This window comes from Engystomops pustulosus, chromosome 2 (assembly GCF_040894005.1).
Source record: "Engystomops pustulosus chromosome 2, aEngPut4.maternal, whole genome shotgun sequence".
NCBI lineage: Eukaryota > Metazoa > Chordata > Amphibia > Anura > Leptodactylidae > Engystomops > Engystomops pustulosus.
This window is the reverse complement of record NC_092412.1, coordinates 59,587,962-59,603,010: the sequence shown is the minus strand read 5'-3', so window position 1 is coordinate 59,603,010 and position 15,049 is coordinate 59,587,962. Positions and strand designations below refer to the sequence as shown.

The 15,049-nt window shown below is 39.6% G+C and overlaps 1 protein-coding gene across 4 annotated transcripts in view; it reads right to left on the bottom strand.

Moving 5' to 3' along the window:
• AVIL (advillin) overlaps positions 1 to 15,049 on the bottom strand; it is a 42,776-nt gene that overhangs the window by 12,612 nt on the left and 15,115 nt on the right. For 3 of the 4 annotated variants that reach the window (XM_072134815.1, XM_072134814.1, XM_072134816.1), the window contains 10 exons: positions 13,214 to 13,302; positions 9,506 to 9,580; positions 8,973 to 9,169; positions 7,261 to 7,369; positions 6,393 to 6,503; positions 3,570 to 3,775; positions 2,448 to 2,526; positions 1,816 to 1,914; positions 1,485 to 1,638; positions 368 to 468 (listed from right to left, as the gene is read on the bottom strand). In XM_072134815.1, coding sequence (XP_071990916.1) covers positions 368 to 468; positions 1,485 to 1,638; positions 1,816 to 1,914; positions 2,448 to 2,526; positions 3,570 to 3,775; positions 6,393 to 6,503; positions 7,261 to 7,369; positions 8,973 to 9,169; positions 9,506 to 9,580; positions 13,214 to 13,279 — 1,197 coding nt within the window. In that variant the 5' untranslated portion in view covers positions 13,280 to 13,302. Of the gene's footprint in view, positions 1 to 367; positions 469 to 1,484; positions 1,639 to 1,815; positions 1,915 to 2,447; positions 2,527 to 3,569; positions 3,776 to 6,392; positions 6,504 to 7,260; positions 7,370 to 8,095; positions 8,134 to 8,972; positions 9,170 to 9,505; positions 9,581 to 13,213; positions 13,303 to 15,049 lie in introns of those variants that run through there. The other variant, XM_072134817.1, reaches the window with a different exon arrangement.

Sequence of the window (15,049 nt, the reverse complement as noted above, 5' to 3'; positions counted from 1 at the left end):
TTTTTTGCCTTGGTCAGTAGTTAACAGGATACACATAACATTACATTGCTGAGCAATAAAGTTATCCAGTTTATTATGGCTACATTCACACAAGTTATTTCCAGCACGGGATCCAGGGTATAGCACATGGCCAGGTGCAGAAGAGAGGGGGAGTGAGCGCTCCTCACTCCTCCACTCTCCATTGAAAGCTCCACAATTCTGGCAAAATATAGGACATCCTATACTCATGGCCACCCGATTCGGTGTACCACCCTGTGCTCACCGCATTGTGAACAGGATCCATAGACTTCTATTGTGTCCCTGATCTGGCCACAATTTGTACGGGGCCTATTGGTGAGATAAATTTGATCAACCAATAGTCTGTTACCTCAACACTACCACTTCCATCGTCCACCATGCGCTCCTGGGCAGCCACCGCTGGCTTAGCATGGAGTAAAGAGGCATCAAATTTCTCTTGGCTGACTTTAGCTGTAATAGACATCGACATTAGATGGACTCATTATCCTAAGTGACATATTTCATTACAAAGACAGAGAGAACCTTATGCTACAGCATTGTTCCTAACTAAATCAGTTTTTTTAATCCTCTAATAAAACTGATGAAAAGAAGCTGATTTGAGAACAAAAAACACTGATAAAAATATATGTGTATGCGCTCTGTCAAGACTGTTAGATTCATTAGGGCAGATTTACTTACCCGGTCCATTTGCGATCCAGCGCACGCGTTCTCTGCGGTGGATTCGGGTCCAGACGGGATTCACTAAGGTAGTTCCTCCGACGTCCACCAGGTGGCTCTGCTGCGCTGAAGTTCCACAAGGCCCGTCAGAATGCCCTGAAGTTCACCGGCCTATACCTGGTGAAGGTAAGCGCGAGTCCCGCAACACTTTTTTTTTTTTTTTAAATGCAGCGTTTTTTCAGAATCCGTCAGGTTTTCGTTCCGCCACGGCCCCCGATTTCCGTCTTGGTGCATGCCAGCGCCGATGCGCCACAATCCGATCGCGTGCGCCGAAATCCAGGGGCAATACAAGGAAAATCGCCACAAATTGGAAATGTTTGGGTAACATGTCGGGAAAACGCGAATCGGGCCCTTAGTAAATGACCCCCATTGTCTTTTGAGAAGTTGCATATAAAAACTGCGAAATTATTTCAATTCAACAAAGGAAATCTACCATCAAAATCAAGAATAGATAAACTAGGGACACTTACTCATCCAGGCACCCTGACCACGGTAATCTTATATTTGTTATCCATGGCCTCCTTGAACTCTTCCGGGTCATTAGCATAGTTTTAAAAGTTGATTATAGAAGGAAGGAGGCCATAGATAAAAAAAAATATAAGAAGATTACCACAGTCACAGTGCCTGGATGAATAAGTTGTATAGGTAAGTATCATGCTTAATTTTGATGGTAGATTTTAAATTACTGTATATACAGAAAATTCTTATTAAATAGCCCCCCGTGGCTCCTATAAACGGATCTTACTCACCGATCTTACTGGCACTGTAAGTTTTTCCCATGCCTATAGACTGATCTTTCACTGACCATTTCTGGAAGAGTTGTTTGAACATTGCAGACTCTGCCCCATCATTGACAGTTTCCACGTTGGTGCTGTGCGGATAGGATTTCATCTTAATAAACTCCTGTTATATGTGACACCAGAACAATTAGTCTTTATGACATTCTATGCATTGGTGTAACACTATTCATTCTCTTTAGGACAGGTTATCATTGACTACAAAATACAGAGGAATGTCAGGATTCTGCAACGTAACCCACAATAGCAGGATCTCTCTGTAATGAATGGTATGGCTACTTACCAAAGCTTTAGACATGGCTGTTTGCCGTTCTGCCTTTGTGGCTCCTTTTCCTTTCCAGACATATATTTTGGTCCCTCCTTGATCCAAGATGTAACAGTCCTGGAAAATTAGTTTGGAACTGCTGCATATTAACTAGGATTGGCTCAGTGACATAATGTACACATTTAGGAAGGATATAAAGTAGGTATTCTGCTTCCCATTCAATAGTACATGTTAATAGTACATGTCTTCGCACTATGCACACTTGTCATCCATTCACAGGATCTGGTATAAGATCATAACTTACCAACCAGGGCTCCACTCATATGAAGTAATCAGGATATTTGGGGTTTCCAGCAGTTGGATAGAGGATACTTTTATATAGTGAGAGAATCCCTTTAATTCTCATATTATAACTGTACTGAGTGATATAGCTCTTCTTGTTGTGAAGCTTTAAAAATATGTATTGATAGATAAGATGTCTGCCACTTGGTGTCCTCTCTCACAGCATGTAATATCGTATTAAGGGTGACACAGCTTTATGACAAACACTACATCTCTACACTTGATTGAATTTTACTATAATCTCACTGTAAGAGACTTGACATTTCCAGTAATGCAGTATGAAATTTGCTCCTTGATTCTATCTTTACCTGATGATTCAGCATCTCTTGAACTAATGGACGTGCTGCCACCTCTGTCACCTCCATTTGTCCACCAGCATCTGAAACACTATTATTATCATACTTTATTACTCACACGTATTAAGCAGATTAAGATATATAAATAATTCCTCTAATTGTGAACATAGTATACAGAGAATAATAATTTAAAAAAACCCATATAATTAGCAGTAGAGACAGGATGTCCACACTAGATATAATATTTTATTTTCATGGATGTGAACATAAAGTTCTTATGATTTTGTCCTCACTAAGTAAAATTTGTTATTTTGAGATCATAAAATAGTGATTTGTACATAGCATAGGTGTATGGATTGATCCGATCAAAGGCATTAAGACCCAGGTTGCATCCTGATGAAGACTTTTTGTTATTTTGATAAAGAATTTACACCAAACCTGGGTCTTAGTGCATTTGAGTGGATCAGTCCATACAGGCCATATACACACCTGATGGTTACCAGGGATTCTGGACCTCCATGCCACTGGGACGATCCAGTCGATCCATGGTGATCAATATACACAAATTCACATTTTAAAGAAAATCTACCATAAAAATCAAACATAATAAACCAGAGACACTTGCTCATAGAGCCAGGTACTGTTCTTATCAATGGCCTCCACCCTTCTAAAATCAACTTTTAACATTATGCTAATGAGCCACCAGGGTTCTAAGGATTTTACCAGAGACCCATAGTGCTGCATTTTCAAAGGCTGTTACAATGCACAGAACACGTCTCACCCATCCCCCTGCTCTCTCCCTCCTCCCTCTGCTTGTGTAATCTAGCAGCAGCAGGAAGTACAGGGGGAGGGGAGACCTGCTCTGCTCATTGAACAGCCTGGGAAGATACAGCACTGAGGGGCTTTGGAAACACCCATCAGAGTTCTTCTGACTCATTAGCATGATTGCTAATGATTACGTGTCCCTGATTTATCCATGTTTAATTTTAGGGTTAGAATCCTTTAAGAAGGTGAGAATCCTGCGGGTTCTCTCTTCTCTGTTTTTATTCTCCACATATCACCCTTCCAGATAGACAGTATCCATGAAATAAATATTGTAAGTGTCCTTATTATTGGTGTAACATAAACACTTACTGGTATAACGTGATGTTAGCTTTTTGTGCTTGGTCTGCAACTTCATCAGCAGCTCCTGGCCCAATTTTTTGGGTTCTCTCTCCAAGTGTACTTATAAGAAGTTTCATTAACTCTGGTGATGCTTGCTCATTATCTCCTTCAATGACACCAATCTCCATCCTGCCTCCTCTTTCCCGGTCGCGTATGTCTTTGGCTAATAACATTCCCTAATGACAGTGCAAAGAAGCAATCATGTTAGTGTCACTTTATTTCATGTCATATATGTCACCAGCCAACAAAGTTTTAGAATGTTTACAAAGATCAGAATTAGTATTTTAATTATGAAATAATTAATAGTATCTTTAATGATAAAAGGACTTGACATTTTTATGCATAAGGGTCGGTTACTAGAATGCTCTCTGTCGCAAATTCCATCTTATAAAATGGCATTTTGTCTGAAAGATCCCATTACGAAGAGATGAGCGGACCCAAACTTGTAACCTGCAGCTTTATGCCCCTAGCAACTAAGCATGGCTGTGATTGGCCAGTTGTGTCCACCTGGCCATTCACAGCCATCCCATGTTCCGGTCCACTCATCTGTACATTAACTAACGGGATCCATTAGGTGCCATCTACTATCCATAAGGTGACATGTTCTTTCCAGATTTATGTGACATAACATAATTTTCTGTACACTATCTTTGATGCACTCTAAGACAATCCTATGATTTGGGAGGAAAACAGAGTATGGAAATATATTTCACTAGTTCCTACACAATAAAGACTCAAAGTACCTGTTGCCTGACTAGTCTCAGGGCCGGCGCTATGGGTAGGCAAAGGTGGCAATTTCCCAGGGCCCCCTGAAAATGGAGAATCTCTTCTTTCAAATGAATTTTGAATTTTGTTTCTAGGTGCTATGGATCCAAAGATATTCAGGTTTATAGTGAGAATCAGGTGCCATTTTTATATATAAGAATCACTCCCAACGGCAGTTTAACAGTTAATATCTCTGTTTTCCTGGCACTTAGAAACACAAATTTAGATTCATTTAAAGAGGAGACTCTCTTCTTTCATAGGAAAAAACATGTGAGGTTCTGTGTCACAGAACCCCCTGAATGTACCCCCCTCCAGATTCTTAGCCATCAGCCTACAGGGAGAATTTGCTGCACACAGGAGCTGCTGCACTTTATATATTACTACATTTTAAGAAGGGATAATATCAACTAATGTTCATGTTTTTAACCCTTCTCTATGCAGAACTATCTGAGAACACACTTTCTCTCTTACTGCCTTTTATTTTGTGATAGTTTTTTTATTGGTAAAATTGACTGATACGATGAACATTCGATCCTCTATGCCTAATGTGACTACATATTAACACCGCGACCCAGAACGTGTCCATAAAGTTATATGTAACACCAAAAACACACATGTTCTGGAATAAAGTTTTTATTTCCCACCATCCTCCATTATTTACACCTATGTTATGATATTCTCACTCAAATTCTTATGAAGCACGGAGGGTTCTGTTATTGTGCGGATAATACATTGGTGCACATATAAAAGTGACTTTTGTTATCTCATTAGCCTGGTTTATGGATATATAGTTATTTATTTGGGTGACCATTGTGTAAGGGATCATACAGTGATAGATGTGTGTGACGCTCAGTGCAATTTTCTGCAGCTCCCTTTGCTGCATATTTTGGTGAATATACATGTGGGGTCTGTATGATCTCCTCACATCTTACTGTTTTAGGAAAGTAGATTTTCTTTATATAAGTATCGGGATTTGTACATATTTTAGAGGAAATTTTGAATATTAATTGCCAAATGCATCGCTTGGTTGTCTGATTTCAAAATTCTATAGGTTTTATGGCGCCTTTACTTTTTATTCTGTTTTATTGATATATTTTGCAGGTTGTGACTGTCTAAAAATGTCTAGCTGAAAAGCAGATATAGATTTTCTGTTTGGAACAAATTTTTTGCCATCAAAGTCAAATTTTAAGTATTTTTATAAAATGTTTCAGTTTGAATCAAAATTGCATGAAGGTGCCTATGTCTGTAAACTATTTGATGCAATTTTGAAAACAGGGCAAGTGCTTTCAGAAAATATCGGTCCCTGTCCCCAATGGGCCTCACAGTCTAATCCACCTACCAGTAATTTTTTGGAGTGTGGGAGGAAACCGGAGGAACTGGTAGAAACCCACACAGACACAGAGAGAACATACAAACTTTTTGCAGATGTTATCCAGCGCTGCAAGGCAGTAGTGCTAACCACTGAGCTACCGTGCTGCCCATCAATCTCCCTATCATCTATCTCCTATAAAATTCTCCAAAATTACATTTTATTTTACCTTATTAAAGGGAGCCTCTTGCTGACTGTGACTGGTCATAAAATAGTTTTATTTTGGAGCCCCACTTTTAGTTTTGCCCAGGGCCCCACTTTGTCTAGAACCGGCTCTGACTAGTCTTAAAGTAAGACCAAACAACAGAGGTCTTGTCTCCTTTTTCGTAGTTTCGTAAAGGTGTCTAAAACGCTTGTGGTGTAAATTTTTGGTGCAAAATCCATTTTTTTCTTAATAATTTTTCTTTCTTTCTTTTTTCATCAAAATCACATAAAGAAATGAAAAATGCATTACATATGAAAAACTCTCCCCTTTATTCTATTATTTGCACCCAGAGAGCAATAAAACTTTACAAAAAAAAACATTTAAAAAATATTACCATTTTCATACCAAGGATTTCATGTTTGAAAAACACATTTTTACCAGTCACACTATAGAATTTAGTCTCAAAGATTGAATTCACTTTTTTATCCTTTTATGTAAAAATAATGTCAAATACCTTCATTCTCTCCGCTTTGTTGCTGTCAGGTCCGTTCCACTGAGTGATAACTTTGCCAAGGTCCAGCAAGAATACATCTCCAAGGTTAAAACTGCTCCAGCTGAGCTCCACCTATGTACAGAGTAGATTTTGTGATATAACATATATAAAGAACACATGTTAGAGATGGAAGCATTACAGGACATAAATTAAATGCAACGGACAGATAGATAGTAATCGATAGATTACTTGTCCTTCCTTTGATATAGGAACATTACTACTTTTTTCAGTACTCCTCCCATAATGCACCATACGCTGGCATTGGTAAACTGTTGTATTATAAGCTCTTCTAAGCAGGGCCCGCACTTCTATTGTCCCATATGACTGGTTGTACTCTGTAATGTAATATTATATTTGTATATGTCCCCTATGATTTGTAAAGTGATACGGAATAAGATGGCACTATATAAATAAAGATTATTATATGTATTATCTAAAGATATGTTATGGATATGGCTTGATTTTCTAGTGAAGTTATTCACGAAGGAGTTAATATTTGTATGACCACCAAGCTCACCACATCTTACTTGACCTAAAAAAACCTCATCTTGTACATTCCTTGACTGGTACCATAAAAATACATGTGCATGTATATTATGTGCCATGGTTATGCCTATTTTGGCACAGCTATGGAAATTTGACCAAATTAAGATAACCCAGTGAATGCTATGTTAAGTGTAGTAGCCAGTGTGTGTGTGGGGGGGGGGGGAATAACAGTTTTAACAATAATGATTTGGAACACAAGGATCAATACACTCTGAGTGGCACACAGGTTTGAGTGTGCATTCCAGATAACAGATAAAGTAATAAGTATTTCCTTGATATTTACCTCAGTGGCTGTAACATTCCTTTTTCCTTTAACATGCAGCAGTCTCTTTACATCATAAGTGTTGGTGTCTACATGTTTCATGCCAGATGCTACTCCTCCTTTTTTATAACTAATAACAGAACATGAACTATGGTTAGTACCCTATAAAAATATATGAGCAGAATTTGTCAACATCTTTATTTTGTTGATCAATGGGTTAAACCGCAGCAGCCGGGAGGGTGCTAGGAGGTAAGTACACGTTTATTTTTTAACCCGCTTCCTCCCAGCCACCAATGGGGTTTTTTATACCCTCAGATAACCCCTTTAAAACCCTTAAGCAAATCTTAAAAATAATATTGAATAAAACAATTTATTTCAGAAGGACTGGCCATCTTATGTATATGGAGGCATGGAAAAAAATAAAGGAATTCTCAGCACTCACATGCCAAATCTTCCTAAAATAAGAAGAAGATAACGCTTCTCTTGGGAATCTGAGTAAGGGTAAACCACATTATCTGCTTCTATTTGGACAGCTAGAACCTCCCCTATTGTTTTCCATGATCATCTACATGCTAGTTATTTTGTTCCATTGCACACAGTTCCTTGTGCTTGATTAAACTTGCTACAATGTAGTGAACTGAGCTGGACTGAGATAATTTTACTGTATGAATAGGGGTGCCGACCAACTCTCCTGATAAGGCAGATTCTAGGTGAGAAAAGGATCAGGAAATGGGCTTGCAACATAAGTAATTGGGTAGTGACTTCCACCTCTCCTCTCTCAGTTTCCTCCCCTCCTCTTTCAGCTTCCTCCTTCCCCTCTCAGCCTTCTCAGCTCCTCTATCAGCCTTCTCCCCACCCATCTCTTTCAGATTCCTCCATTCCTCTCTCTCAGCCCATAGCTTCCTCCTCTTCTCTTTCAGCTCCCTCATCTCCGAGTCACCTCTCTCAACTCCATCTTCTTTCAGCTTCCTCCCCTCCTCTCTCAGCCTCCTCCTCTCTCTTCTCTCCTAGCTAACCCTATCAGCCTCCTCTTCTCTCAGCTTCATCCTCTCCCAGTCTACTGTCTCTTAGCTTTCTCATTTCCTCTCTCGGTCTGCTCCCCTCTTCCCTTTATCCCCTCCTCAGTCCTCTCCCCATCTTAATCCTCTTCTCTGTCATCTCCCTCATCTTCCACCCTCCTCTCTCAGCCTCTTCTTCTCTCAACCTCCTCCCTCCTCTCTCTCAGCCCCCATCTTCCTCCTCTGGTCTTTCAGCTGCCTCATCTCCGAGTCTCCTCTCTCAACCCCTTCTTTCAGCTTCCTCCCTCCTCTCTGAGCCACCTCATCTCTCAACTTTACTTCCCTCCTCTCCCAACCTCCTCCTCCTCTCTCTCTCCTCTCCCAGCCAGTTTCCTCATTTTCTCTCTCTGTCTGCTCCCCTCCTCTCTCAGTCTCCTCATCTCACATGTTCCTCCTATTTCAGCTTCCTCCATTCCACTCTCTCAGTCTTCCCTCTTCTTTCAGCTTCCTCTCCTCATCTTTCAGCCTCCTCCCCTCTTCTCTCAGCTTCCTCCTCTGCTTTCCTCTCAGCCTTCTCTCCTCCTCTCTCAGCTTCCTCCTCGCCTCTTGGCCTCATCCCTTCCTCTCTCAACCACCTATTTTCTTTTTTTATCACCCAAAAATGATAAATAACCACATACACAGACATACTGAAGTTAGGCCAGCACATTAATATTTAGATCTGCCAGTACTCACATTATTCCCTGCTTAAAGTATCCCTTGAACGACTCTGACTCATGTCCTTGAACCTCCCGATGCTGGACTGGGCTACCGCCCAAATAGTCATCCAGCTGAATGGTATATATGGCTGCTGATCCCTGCTCATCTTGTGACGAGTCATTTCCAATCCAGTAGTGGATATCATAGAACAAGGAGTTGCCAGATTTTCTTGTCTGGAAGATGAACAATCAATGATAGTTTCCATATGTGGAAGGTCACATTATTCATTATTTATGAACCATTTTTAAGTAGGCAGACAGGACGTCGGAACAGAAAAAAATCTCCTATTTAATTTCAATCTTGCATTTACTGGATTCTGTGCCCGGGGTAAAAGCTTTGCTGGCAGCATTTTCTGTTTGCTTACCTTGAGGCTCGCCAGTTGTACATACTGACATCCTATTCCTTTTCTGTTTACATATTGATTATATTGTTTTTAGCTACTCAGCATATTGTGCAGTGTCTTTCTGAGTTTTATAGGCAGGCCCTATCCTTATTACTTAGACACTTACGGATAGCAATAGATAGCAGTCTCCTTCATAAAAGTTTCCATGGGCCTTCTGTGGCACCAGCACAAGATCCATTTTCTAAAGAAACAGATAAAAATGAACATTTATAAAATTGCTGAAGAATCCTTTTTAGGACCCTTGGGCCAATGCCGTACAACTTTGGTATTTTGCTTTGGTGTTTTCTAGCAGTACTTTTTTTTAATGGGTTGGCCATTAAATACTTTACCAGGGTAAGAACAAAACTGTAATAGGGTCGCCAATATTCTAGTTAGGCAGCAGGACTCAGGACTTCCTGGCAGTCCTGTGTCCTGCCGGCTTCCGGCGGATGGAGGTAGCTCTGCAGTCATTACTTAATGTATACCCAGTCTATCAAAACCTCCCCCATATCAGTGGTTTGAAGGGTATGCCGAGGACATCCGCAGGCTCCTCCAACCACTGATATGACTGTGTCCAAATTATATAAGCAAAGTTACATAGAGAAAGCAGTGTGCTTTTCCACTGAAGAGGTTCCAATTCTCTTAACGACAAAATATATTTCACAATGTCTATCTGGAATTGTAAAAAGCATTAAATGTAATTTTTAATAAACCATGACTGTAACTGATAAATTGTTGTAGAAATATCTCTATCGTAAGTCTGGATTGAGGTGCAATGGTGCAAAAAGTGGAATTTAGATACTTGGGAATGTACAATACCATTAGGTAACAATCATCAGCATAAAGTAAGTACTGAAAGTTATAACTGCTGCTTATGTAATACCGAAATCATTTTTTGTAAAGAATAATACTTAGAGTCAAATATAAATGCATTCTTATTTAAATGTAATTATATGCAAATCCATTAAGCCATTTAAGATTTCAATGTTAATTATTTTAATGTCTGAGGCTAGCATTGTGCTCTTAGACGGAAAGTTCCCAGTCAGCAGAAACCAAGTATTCTTAAAATGATTCTGGATTTTATAAGCTGTCTAGCATTCTATAAGATAGGATTCTACACGTATCCAAATTGCTATGTAAACTGCTATGTAAACCCAGTATCATGTTTCATTGGGGCAGATTTACTTACCCGGTCCATTCGCGATCCAGTCGCACGTTCTCTGCGGTGGCTTCGGGTCCGGCCGGGGTTCATTAAGGCAGTTCCTCCTACGTCCACCAGGTGGCACTGCTGCACTGAAGAGCATCAGAACACACTCAAGTTCACCAGCTTATTCCTAGTGAAGGTAAGTGCAAGCTCCGCGACACTTTTCTTTTTTTTAAATGCGGCGGTTTTTCGGAATCCGTCGGGTTTTCGTTTGGCCACGCCCCCGATTTCCGTCGCGTGCATGCCAGCGCCGATGCGCCACAATTCGATCGCGTGCGCCAAAATCCCGGGGCAATTCAGGGGAAATCGCCGCAAATCGGAAATATTCGGGTAACACGCCGGGAAACCGTGAATCGGGCCCTTAGTAAATGACCCCCATTGTGTCTCTATACTATGAAAAAAATAATTAGCACAGGGGTATTTAATGGAGAAGAAAACCCTGTCATACAGGAAACATGCTATGTACTTAGCTTCAGTACAAAATATGAAGCCAAAGCACCAAATTAAGAGAATAGGAAAACATCCTTTCTTTTTACTAATGTGAGTGCGACAAAATAATACCCACACTGTTAATTTCCCACTTGCAATGTATATAAAATCAAATCAAATTAATTCTTGCTGTAACCACTCTTTGCCTTCAAAATACGCTTGCACACAATTGTTGAAGGAACTGGGCAAGGATTTTGTTCTAAATATCTGGAAGAAATAACTACAAATACTTGCTGCATTGTGAGCTTCAGTGGGGAGCAGACAATAGTGGATTATAATATAGGCAGTTTGGGTGGTAGCTTGGGCCCAAGTGTTCTAGGGGGCCCATGGACACCAAAACCACCCAACAAATTTTATAATGATGAAATCAATGAAATCCTCATACATCTGTTCCTGCAAAGCAAACAGAATGGACACATCTTCCATTCCTCAAGAAGCTTGATTCTAGTATCATATCACATAGAAAGTGAATTCCAAACCTGTAAGGGCTATAATATTCATACAGCCCAGGGTCCATGGCGGTCTTAATCCGCTCCTGGGAGTAGATTAACCAACTTGTGCAGCAAGCTGTAATAGTGTGTCTGATAAAGTGCTAGGTTCCCTATATAAAACCAGTGTGAATTGATCCAATTATATTTTCAATTTAACTGGATATGATATGTTGGGCAAAGTTTACAACTATGCTGTGAACCTGTCATCTTATCCAAACTGCAGGCTGTAGGGTAACTAAATTTTCAACAAACTTTCCATAGATCAGTAGTAAAAGTTAAAACAAGAACACACACAGAGAAAATTGGCTACTTTCCTCAATTACTTTGGCTTTTTTTCAGTCCCCTTCCCCCCTGCTTTGTTCTTAATCTACTTTTCACTATAGATTCACTGAATTCTCTGCAGAATTCCACCTTGCTAACAGGACAGAAGCTCACAGCAGTATAAACTTGTTAGAAAGCTCTGTTCCTTAGGGAGAAAGAGCAGTGAGTTACAGCTGCTAGTTCTCTTCCAACTAGCTTATAAAGTACTGAAAATTAGAAATGCAGACTGCTGAGATATGAGCTACTAGAAAATAAAAGCAAAAAGTTACATAATCCAAAATCAGAACATTGTTACTACATGATGTGCATACACTGGACTGATTTCTGCACGTTTGCCGAAAAGTGACTGTGACAATGGGGCTTATTTACTAAGGGTCCCGTGAATCGCACTTTCACCAGATTTTAGAAATTTTCGGGATTTGCGCCGCTGTGACAGGTATTTAACAAGGGATTGTGTCGCCTGCGATCGGATCTAATTTGCGCTGGCTTTCATGCAACAGAAATCAGCGCCGTCAGATGATCCGACTGATTCGAGCTGAGCCCAGGACTTAAGATTAAAATTGTGTCACAACCAATGCACTTACATGCACCAGGAAGAAAAAGGTGAACTCCGGCGGACCTGAGCGGGGAAGTGACACATGCAGGATATCGGGCGCACGATCTTTGTGAATCGCACCGGAGTGCATGATCATCGGACACTCCGTATTTCGGGAACTCCGACGGCAGGGTAAGTAAATGTGCCCCAATTTCTCTGCCCAGGCTCAGACTGGCTTACAGGTGAACAGGTGGAGCCACCGGTGGGCCCCTGAGTTAGGTGGGTACCCAGACCTTGCATTAGTAGTGCTGGACAAGGTACTCTCTCTCTAATTTATACATATATTTAGCATAGAGCATCTCAACTATCCTATGTATTTATACGATTATATTAATAGATTATGTAACAAACTTATAGTTGTAGGGCCCCAAGATTAGATTTTACTGGGGGGTCCAAGGTATCCCAGTCCGACACTGTCTCTGCCATTGTCATGTGCTTCCAAATGCAACATGGCTTTTATTTCGTCCACACATTTGAGGGGGGGACATTACTTTCCATGTACTACAGACATTCTAGAGGAGATGGGAAGGGCCGGTTATCAGAGGAGAGAGAGATGAAAGGTGAAGCCCCTGCGGTTGGGGGTTGTTTAATGTCATAACTGCATCTATGTGTGGCCACACAATTTCAGGTGTGAAATAAAGCATTTTAAGGGTTTTATTGTCTTATTTTGAAATAGTATAAAATTAGTTCAATGACAAATTCTCATCCCAAACCGAGTTGGAGGTCCACACCTACCTCAATTCTCCAAATTAGAAGGCCGGGTGTCTTGGTGACCGCCTTAAAAGCACCACTGAGTGCCATGATTCACTCTTGTGTATTGAGACCTGGACAGAACAACAAAAGACAGAATGACTTTACAGTTAAAAATTATAATTAGCGTAACTTTATACAAGGCAGAAATGTGAAATTATAGGTTTAGAGTAATCCATACCCATGCTTTAAGGGGCTTTGAGCGTCCTTGGCCCAAACCAGTGTAAAATTTATCATTTTTCCCACATTGACAAACATAAACCAATAAATAAATTATTAGCACTTTAAAACTAAATCAAAAACATCATTTAAGGGTTTTCCAGTCACTGCTGAATGCTTCTGTTCTCTTTCTTGTGAACATTGCGGCACAGATTGGCTACAGCAGTTACATGACCAGCAATACTTCTAGCCCCACCAAAGGCATAAATAAGGCACCAGACCAGTGGTATGCGGCGTCAAAAGAAGATGAGTTATTTTTTTGCCAGCCCCCCTTTTGATGTCCATTTTAACTGGAAAATCCAGAATGGTCCCACAAATCACTAATCACTAAAGGTGTAAACAGATCCACCAGCTCATTCACTTCCATAAGACTACCATCCATCCAAAGTGATAGACATCACCGTTTTGGGTGTGTTGATTGTGTTTCTGTCTAAAATCGTAGACCCCATGTATACTAAGAACGATGTCTATGGTGAGTTCACAATGTGACATAGATTTCATCTGTTTTGCTTGAGCTGGGCCTATAGATGTTGACTTCAGTGTTTTTTATCTGGCTTAGCAGGTATGGTCACATAAAAAATCCATGTTGTTAGTCACAACTATTACATACACCAGGGATTTCACTTATAGACAGGACCTTTATCCACAGCTTCATTGTCAGTATCACAGTATCATGTATTCACAGAATTATTATGGATCACAAAGTGGAAAGTTGTCTACTTCATAATCAACTCACCTGTAACATTTGACATAATACTTTTGTATGTAAAGAAAGGTTCTGTTATTGAGATGGAATATGATGACATACACTGGATGACACTGGAGGTTTTACCTCTTACAATGCTATTTTTAGATGTGTATATCTGTCTTACTTACAATATTATATTAAAAGGGACAAATACATTTTTATCCACGTTCTTTGTTTTTTGTTATTTTTTTTATTTTTATACCATTTGACCTTATATACATCAACAGTGAAAATTTAATCCACTGACAATTTTGCAAGTTTTCTCACCTGCAATGAATGGAAAGTTCTGTAATTTTTATCTAAAAACAATGAAAAAGGAAAAAACCCAAAGATAAAAAGCAGTCCTCAGTTAAGATGACTATTTAATATTTTTGTATCTAAATGTATCCATAAAATCACATTCTATGGGGGTAATTTATCTTATCTCTGTTTGTTTTGGTTAGTTTTTGCCCTTCTTTTTTACGTCTGCTTTTTTGGTAATTTATCAATCTCACTTTTTCCTTGTGTTGAATGATTTTTTTTTTCCGATCTCTTTTTGAGACATTTCTTACAAATGTTGCAAAAATGTCGCACAAATGTCTCAAGTCATTTCTTTCCATTTTCTAAGTTTTCCTTAAGCATGGTTTGGTCTGCAGTTTTTCGTGCCAAATAAAACGCAAATTTTAGACAATTTTAAATGATAAATATCATTTGCGACATTTACCACATCAGGAATAAAAGATAAATGTGTCTTACTAAGGATAAACCAATGTCGTGCGGACATTTTAAAATGTCCCCAAAAGGTGCAAAAATGACAGAAAAAAGAGGAAGAAAATAAAGATAAATGACGCTCTATTACTTCTAAATAATTCGTT